Source organism: Stegostoma tigrinum, chromosome 6 (assembly GCF_030684315.1).
Source record: "Stegostoma tigrinum isolate sSteTig4 chromosome 6, sSteTig4.hap1, whole genome shotgun sequence".
In the NCBI taxonomy this organism is placed as follows: domain Eukaryota; kingdom Metazoa; phylum Chordata; class Chondrichthyes; order Orectolobiformes; family Stegostomatidae; genus Stegostoma; species Stegostoma tigrinum.
Window position 1 is genome coordinate 61768164 of NC_081359.1, and position 9417 is coordinate 61777580.

Genomic DNA, 9417 nt, shown 5'->3' on the forward strand with positions numbered 1-9417 from the left:
CAGAGTTCTGGCAGCGGTAATTGTCACTGTTCAGGGGGCATTGTTAATGTTACAAAGCTGTTGGCCTGTTCCCACAAAATTTTCCCTCCACCAAGATTTCTGGATGTTACTGGTGGTGTCAGCGGCAGTGGGGAAATTCATTTGCAGGCTTGGAAACCCGATGGTAGGTAGGCAACTCAATTAAATTAAAACCTATAGGGCTCACAAAAATGGCCAAAGTGGGGCTGTAACTAATTTCCCAGTCAGAGAACAAGCCCCCTGCAATGAATATTAAATTCTTTAATGGGATGTGGGCATCACTGGCATGGCCAACATTTGTTACCAATCTCAAATTGCCCTTGACCTAATTGGTTGGGTAGAGCATTTCAGAATCAATCACATCACCATGGACCTGGAATTCCATGTTGGCCAGACCAGGAAGGACAGCAGGTTTTTGTTCCCTAAAGAGCTTTGGTAAATCAGATAGGTTTCTATACAATTAATAATTATATTTTAGTTGTTGTTGTTGTTAGGGATTAGATTTATATTGTAGATTTTTTTTAATCAACCTACTCAGGGAAGTTACTAGACCTACAGCAAATGGGTCTTGAACCTGAGATTTCTGGTTCCAAGGTAGTGACACCACATGAGCCAGCTGGTTTGAAGTTGGATATTTAAATTTAAAGATTATTGGCTGCCATATAGGATTTGAAACCTGGCCCCAGAGCCTGGGGTCTCCAGAAATTATAATCCACTAACATTAACACTGTGCCAGTATTTCCCCACTGTCTCATACATGTGACAAATTTAGGTGTAGGATTAAAAATAGCGATGTTACTCTCCAAATTGCCTGAGAACAGTTGGTTCGATTACACAAAAAAAAGAGAAAAATAACAAAAGGACCGAAACCCTAAATTGAAAATCCCAATTTATCTCACCCAATGGCCAACTAACTCAATGAGATCAGCATTTCCCCTTATATGCCACCTTGTTTTACTTACCATGATTAATGGGGATGGAGGTACTTTCTATTTTCGAGTAATTGTTTATGTGTGATTGGGTTGATTAGGACACTTGAGAAGGCATTATTGTCAAACACATCAGAGTGAAATAAAAAAGAACTGTGGGTGCTCGAAATCTTAACTAAGAACAGAAATTGCTGGAGAAGCTCAGCAGGTCTGGCAGCATCTGTGGATGGAAATCAGAGCTAATGTTTTGAGTCCATTGACCCTTCTTCAGAACTGATGGTTACTAGGAAATGGTGGTATATAAGCCAATGATGGATGGGTGGGAATAGGTAGAGATGGAGCCCAGAGAGAGATAGAAAGACAGTTAGGCAGACAAAGGGATGGGATAATGGTATACCAAGGAGAAAGTAATGTTAATGGGCAGCATAAGTGGGTGAAAATGGGTTGATTGTGCTGACACAGCCCGTGCTATGACAGGGCCTGACAGGGCTGGGTGGGGGGGGGGGGGGGGTGTGGAGGGCAGTAAAAGACGATGAGGAACATGTTCAGGTTTTAAAATTATTGAATTTGATATTGAGTCCTGAAGGCTGCAGGGTCCCCAAGTGAAAGATGAGGCCCTGTTCTTCCATCTTGTGCTGAGCCTCACTGGAGCACCGTAGCAGGCCGGAGACAGAGATATTGGCCAGAGAACATGGTGGTGTGTTGAAGCAACAGGAAGCCACAACACCAGTAGGATCCCCCTAGTCCTCACTTTCCATCCCACCAGCATCCACACCCAAAGGATTAACAGCTGCCATTTCCACCACCTCCAGTGGCTTGCTACCACCAAATACATATTGCCCTCCCTTGTCAGCATTTAGCAAGGACCGTTTCCTCTGAGACACCCTGCTCTACTCCAGGAGAAGATGAAAGCTTACTTAAAATTGAGAAAGCAAGGATTGGACACGGCTCTAGAGGGTTACAGGGTAGCCAGGAAGGAACTGAAAAATGGACTTAGGAGAGCCAGAAGTTGGTATGGAAAAGCCTTGGCAGGTAGGATTAAGGAAATCCCCAAGGCATTCTATACTTCTGTGAGGAATAAACGGATGGCTAGAGTGAGGTTAGTGCTGATCAGGGATAATGGAGGAACTTGTGTGTGGAGTCAGCAGAGGTAGGGGAGGTCTTTAATGAATAGTTTGCTTCAGTATTCACCAGTGAGAGGGACCTTGATGTTTGTGAGGACAGTGTGAAACAGGCTGGTATGCTCGAACAGGTTCATGTTAGAAAGAAGGATGCTAGCAATTTTGAAAAACATGAGGATAGATAAGTCCCCTGGGCCAGATGGGATATACCCAAGGTTCTGCTGGAAGCAAGGCAAGAGATTACTGCGCCTTTGGCAATGATCTTTGTGTCCTCACCGTCCACTGAAGTGATACCAGATGATTGGAGGGTGGCTTTGTGAGGGACAGGTCATGCCTCCCAAGCCTTATTGAATTCTTTGAGGATGTGACAGAACACATTGATGAAGGTCTAGCAGTGTGTGTGTGGCGTATATGGATTTTAGCAAGGCATTTGATAAGGTTCCCCATGGTAGGCTCATTCAGAAAGTAAGCAGTCATGGGATTCAGGGAAATTTGGCTGTCTGGATACAAAACTGGCTATCCAATAGAAGACAGAGGGTGGTAGTAGAAGGAAAGTATTTAGCCTGGAGCTCAGTGACCAGTGGTGTTCTGCAGGGATCTTTTTTGGGACCTTTGCTTTTTGTGATCTTTATAAATGACTTGGACGAGGAAGTGGAAGGGTGGGTTAGTAAGTTTTCCAATGACACAAAGGTTGGTGGCGTTTTGGACAGCATGGAGGGCTGTTACAGTTTGCAGTGGGACTTTGACAGGATACAGAGCTGGGCAAAGAATTGGCAGATGGAATTCAACCCAGAAAAGCGTGAAGTGATTCATTTTGGAAGGTTGAATTTGAATGTAGAATATGGGGTTCATGGCAGGATTCTTGGCAGCGTGGAGAAACAGAGGGATCTTGGAGTCCACATCCATAGATCCCTCAAAATTGCCACCCAAGTGGATAGGATTGTAAAGAACACGTATAGTGTGTTGGTTTTCATTGGCAGGGAAATTGAGTATAAGAGCCATGAGGTTACGCCGCAGCTTTATAAATCCCTGGTTAGGCCACACTTAGAATATTGTGTTCAGTTCTGGTCGCCTCATTATAGGAAGGATGTGGAAGCTTTAGAGAAGGTGAAGATGAGATTTACCAGGATGCTGCCTGGACTGGAGGGCAGGTCTTACGAAGAAAGGTTGAGGGAACTAGGGCTTTTCTCATTGGAGTGAAGGAGGATGAGAGGTGACTTGATCGAGGTGTACAAGATGATGAGAGGCAAAGATAGAGTGGATAGCCAGAGACCTTTTCCCAGGGCAGAAATGACTATTATGAAGGGGCATGATTTTAAGGTGATTGGAGGAAGGTATGGGGAGATGTCTGAGGTAGGTTCTTTACACAGAGAGTGGTGGGTGTCTGGAATGCACTGCCGGCAGTGGCAGGGGAGTCAAACACATTAGGGACATTTAAGTGACTGTTGTATAGGCACGAGGATGATAGCAAAATGTAGGGTATGCTGGGTAGTTTAATTTTAGAGTAGGATAATAGGTTGGAACAACAGAATGGGCCAAAGGGTCTGTACTGTGCTGTGTTCTATGTTCCTCCCCCTCCATCCCTAACAGCTCCCCATACCCCACAGCACCTTCCCATGCAATCGCAGAAGTGTGACACTTGCCCATTTCCCTCCTCCCTCCTCACTATCCATTGCTCCAGCCTTACCTTCCAGATGGGCCAGTCAATTTCCTGTACTTCACTCAATTTAGTTGACTGTTTTCGATACTGTCCTCTTCACTGGGAGATGAAATGCAGACTACATGATTGTTTTACAGAACACCAACATTCTGTCCACAGCTGCCTGCCACTTCAGAAGTGAAGTTCCCTAGCCAACCATTCTGTTTCAAGCCTGCTGCAGCAGTCCAGTGAGGCTCCCTTGCAACACAGAGAACTTTCCATGGGTCAGAAACTATCAAATAGGGTGACCCACCATTCCCCACTGAACCTGCAGGGAGCAGAGCTGCTTTTACTACATAACGTTTCTACATGGCAGAGGGTTGGCCCACTTCTGGCAGAGTGGCAGTGTGAAAAAGAACTTAAATGGTGCTTAATCAATGACTTAAGGTCCTCAAACTCCCATTTTCCCTCTTCTCACCTATGCATTAACTGCATAGCACCAAAAGGCAATATGCATTCACCTCTGTTTTCCCTCACAATTCCAGAACTCATTCCTGTGAGCAGGATTAAATTATGTCCTTGGTGTGTGAATGAATGTTTAACAGAAGAGGTTTCCATTCCTAAAAGAATATTAGTTAACTAGTTTGATTTAACAGTGTCCTAGCAGCTCGCATAGTTAATCTTTCTACCAGAGCTGACATGGCTAGTAAATGCATTTGCATAATTTGTCATGGTGAAATTTGAACTCATTACTATTGGGTTTGTATGCCAGCTCTATAAACACAATACTGGACCAAATGTTCTAGGAGGCGAACAGTGAAGGGCTACTGAGCGACAGCTGCACAAGAATAATTGAGAGTGCAGAACTAAATGTTAATATCTCTGATGAGGCATCTAAACCTCACTCAAATCATCTTTGCTAAGGTTGAAAACTGGCCATAAATTACACGTTTTTACGATTTGAGATCTCTTAAGACTGAACTTGCCAAAGCTTGAATAGACAGGAGAAAATTATTCCAAGTATTTCTAACAGCTGAGTTAGTTTTTTGTTTGACAGGAGGCTTGGGATTTCTGGCTGAGAGGATGGGTGGTCAGGAGAATGTAGGACAGTGGTCTTGGCATTCTATGCTGAATTGCTGTGGGATTGACAATTGAATGGCTGTGAAAGGAAATCTGTATTGGCAGAAAATTTGCTGAGGGATCTCCCGGACTTCCTAACTCACAAACCAAAAATAAAATTGCAAAGTGTAATCAAATCAAAGCATTTTCCTTCTGTAGCTAGCTGCTCCTGAGTCCATTTAATTATCAGCTTCTGAATATTGAGAAACAGAGGCAGTAATTGTTAAACTTAAATCAGGCTCCCAACTGGATTATGAGAGCCTAATATCAATATCATAATGAAATATCCCATTTTTGAAAACACAGAGTATTGTGCAACCTTCAGTTGTAAAAATAGTGTGAGAATCATATGTGGTAGTCTAAGGTCGTGTTTTGTAACTTTTCATTTTTACTGCTCCCTGTGACCAGGATAGTGTGGTTGGCATATAGCCCGTAGTGGCCACTGAATCACATCTTTGACAAAGAGCTGATGAATGTGCATCAATGATGAGCATTTCTGAAGAAGGATCTGGGCCCAAAATATCAGCCTTCCTGCTCCTCTGATGCTGCTTGGCCTGCTGTGTTCATCCAGTTCTACACCTTGTTATCTCAGATTCTTCAGCATCTGCAGTTCCGACTGTCTCTAATGAATGTGATTTTTAAAAGGATTTAATATTGTCCTTTTCAGGTCATATACTTCACTACACGTGCAAATAATATTGCAAAGAATTTCTTGATTGACAGTTAATGGGCAAAATTCTACCCTTAACCTTTCTTGTATCAAACACTGTTGTACTAAACTGATGTAAAGACTTTTTGGGTAATAGTACATAAGATTAGTTATTGTTAAATGGCTCTTAATTTCACACCCCTCCTTCAAAGTTCCAATTCTACCTTGGCCACCTACTAACCTTGATAAATTTGATCTCACTACATTACTGCTAACGATATTGTAACATACATCATCTCATTTGTCTGTCAGCCCTGTACTTGCCAACCTACATTAAGTGCTGGTGTAGCAATACCTCAATTTTAAAATGTTCTTCATTGCTTTCAAATCCCACTCCTTTCAGGATCTGTAACTCCCCTCCAATCCTAATAGTTTCCAAGCTGTCTCTGCTCTCCAATTCCAACGCCTTTCATATTCCTGAATTCCATCAGATCCCCATTGATGGTCATGCCTCTATATTAAGACCTGGAAGTCCACTTTTGTAATCATCTCCACTGCTCCATCTCCCTTTCTTTCTTTGAGATGCTCCTTAACATCAACTGTCCGATCAAGCTTTTAGTCATAAGTTTATCAGATCTTCATATCAACTTTGGACCAGCATGATCTTTTCAGAGTCATACAGTGTGGAAACAGACCCTTCTGTCCAACCAGTCAACGCTGAAGATAATCCCAAACTAAACTGGTCCCACCTCCCTGCTCCTGGCCCATATCCTTCCAAACCTTTCTTATTCATGTACTTATCCAAATGTCTTTTAAATGCTGTAATTGTATCCACATCCATCACTTCCTCAGGAAGTTCATTTCACATGCGAACCACCCTCAGTGTTAAAAAAATTGCCCCTCATGTCTTTTTTAATTCTCTCTACCCCAACCTTAAAAATGTTACACTCCCCTAGACTTGAAATACACCATCCGAGGGAAAAGACAACTACCATTAAATCTATCGAGACCCCTCATTAAATAAACTTCTGTACGATCACCTCTCAACCTCCTACGCTCCAGTGAAAGAATTCCTAACCTATCCAGCCTTTCTTTCTAGCTCAAACCTTCCATACCCAGCAACATCCTGGTAAATCTCTTCTGGACCCTCTTTAGCTTAATAATATCTTTCCTGTAACTGGGCGACCAGAACTGGACACAGTATTCGAGTGAGGCCTCATCAATGTCCTGTGCAACCTCAGTGTAACACCCCAACTCCTATACTCAAACAATTAAGCAATGAAGGCAAACATAACAGGTGCCTTTTTAATCACCCTGTCTATATGCAACATGAACTTCAAAGAATTATGCACCTGAACTTCTAGGTCCCTCTTCTACAACACTACCCAAGGGCCCTACCATTAATTGTATAAGCCCTACCATTCTTTGTTGTACCAAAATGCAACACCTTGCATTTATCCAGATTGAACTTCATCTGCCAACTTTCAGCCCTTTAACCCATTTGATCCAGCCCTTTATCATCGTAGAAAACCTTCTTCACTGTCTGCTATGCCACCAAATTTGGTGTTGTCCACAGATTTACTAATCATGCCTTGTATATTCTGATCCAAATCATTTATATAAATGACAAACACATAAAAACCCGGAACTGATTCTTGTGGAACGCTGCTGGTGACAGGCCTCCAGTTGAAAAAGCAATCCTCCACCACCACTCTCTGTCTCCTTCTGTTAAGCCAATTTGCATCCTGTTGGCAGTTTCATCCTGAATTCCACGTGACCCAACTTTACCAATTAGTCTACCTTTTGGGGAGGGTATTATGGCTGGACTGATATTCCAGAGACCTAGGTAATGTTCTGGGGACCCAGCTTCAAATCCCGCCACAGCAGATGGTGGAATTCGATAAATATCTGGAATTAAGAATCTAATGATGACTGTGAATCTGTTGTCAATTGTCGGAAAAACCCATCTGGTTCACTAATGTCCTTTAGGGAAGGAAATTGCCATCCTTACCTGGTTTGGTCTACATGTGATTCCAAACCCACGACAATGTGGTTGACTCTTAACTGCCCTCTGGGCAATTAGGGATGGACAATAAATGCTGCCTAGCCAGCGATGCCCTTGTCCCATTAATGAATTAAAAAAATAACTAATGGATATATTGTAATAATTGCTAGCCACATTATCTATTGGTGGTATTCCAACAGGCAGCCTGACTAGTCACTCTACAGGAACTGAGCTAAGAAATAATAATGAGGTCCTATCATTTGATTTGCATGTCTGGGATTTTGCAGTTTACCCTTATTCCATGATTACTCCGTTCCTCCACCTCCTTACAGTGTCTCCCTTAAATATTAGGCATTTGGTGCAAAAAAATAATTTTACACTGCATGCACTGTCTATTTCTGGAGTAAAATAGTTATGTCTGGATTAGAGTGTAACTTTGGTGATTAATTTTAATTAAAACCTTTGGTTGTCCTTGATGGAGAGGAAGGTAGAGCAATCAATTGCTTTGAGCTAGTGCTGTTAGCAGAGTAAGGTGAACTCGTAGCAAATAGTACTTAAAAATAACACATCTGAAAATAGGTGATGTTTTAAAATGTTGTTTTGATTTTTTTTTTCCTTTTTTATCTTCCCAGGAATTTTATTTACAGTACTTGTTATTATGTATGTCATCTGGATCGAAACTGTGATTGATATTCAAGAATACATTCAGAAGCAAAGAATTCAGCTCTGTCCTGATTTTACGCTAAACATTCAATATGGATGGTCCTTCATAATTGCAGCCATTGGGATTTTCTTCTCACTGTTCTCAGGCTTGCTGTTCCTCCTTGCAGGCCACGCTATTCACATTCATTATGATTGAGAGACTGCTCTTGTTTTGCTTTGCAGAATTAGAAATCAATTATTTTAATACAAGCAGTTTGCTAAATATACACATTGGAAATGAAAGTTTACTTCTCTATATTTCCAAACAGCATTTTTGATTATTCTCTTCTTATACTGTATAGCTTTTGTCCTGCTAACTATTTGGAAGTACGCTGGAAAGTAAAATTAATAGTAGCCTCAAACCAAATGTTTTAAAGTCTTGCAGTTAGGTTTTAACAGCTATTAAATATCCCATCCCATCTAATGCTTAGAAAGACAGTATTATTCTGTTTAACAAGTTGCAATGCATTTACACCTACTCTGAGGAATTAACATTTTCTTGATTTCTCCTAAGACAAATATTAAAGAATAGCGTGACATAGTAAGTACAATGTTTTAAAGAATTCATGAATTTTAGGAACTGAATTCAGATCATTTCTGTGGTTTTCAATGTCTAATGATTCCAGGAACAGTTTTGATATGCACATCGAACAGTTATCCATTGGAAATAGAGCCTACCAATTACCAACATAAGTATGTGTTGCCAGTAATTATACTATGCATCAGCTGTCAAAGCACCAATTAAGCTCATTGACTGATGTCAGGTTAATCTAAATGTGGTGTATTTCTCATTTTGTACAGGTGTTACCTACAAGTACATGGAATCTGTGGAATAAACCATTTGCTAAACTCAGCTAGATGACAGAGCAGTGGACTTTTTGTCTTATTGGTGTAACAGGTAGAACAGATTTAAGATCTGAATAAGTGATGGTTACAATTTTAAGCAAGGGAAATTTCCTACACCAAGCAAAAACAAAAATTCAAAGAACAAATCATGCATTTAACTTATCGTACAAACTTGTACATCATTAGGAAACACAAAATAATTTTGAAAATAATTATTGTTATGTACAATAAAAGTTGTTGTAAAGCAAGTTAATTTTGTCCTTTTAGTATAGTGGTTACTGTTTTGATTGGTAGAACTTGTTGTTTTCTAGTAGAAGGGTCACATCAAAGATGGAGCAAATAAGAGGCAGTGAGTATGATTCTACAGTCATTAGCTCTGCTACCTTGTA

At 41.1% G+C, this 9417-nt stretch overlaps 1 protein-coding gene across 2 annotated transcripts in view; it reads left to right on the plus strand.

The window, feature by feature from the left end:
* LOC125453713 (transmembrane protein 182) overlaps window positions 1–9035 on the plus strand; it is a 43838-nt gene extending 34803 nt beyond the window's left edge. For both annotated transcript variants that reach the window (XM_048533622.1, XM_059646602.1), the window contains exon 5: window positions 8113–9035. In XM_048533622.1, the coding sequence (XP_048389579.1) occupies window positions 8113–8339 (227 nt within the window). In that variant the 3' untranslated portion in view covers window positions 8340–9035. The remainder of the gene's footprint in view (window positions 1–8112) is intronic.
* Window positions 9036–9417: the final 382 nt, after the last annotated feature.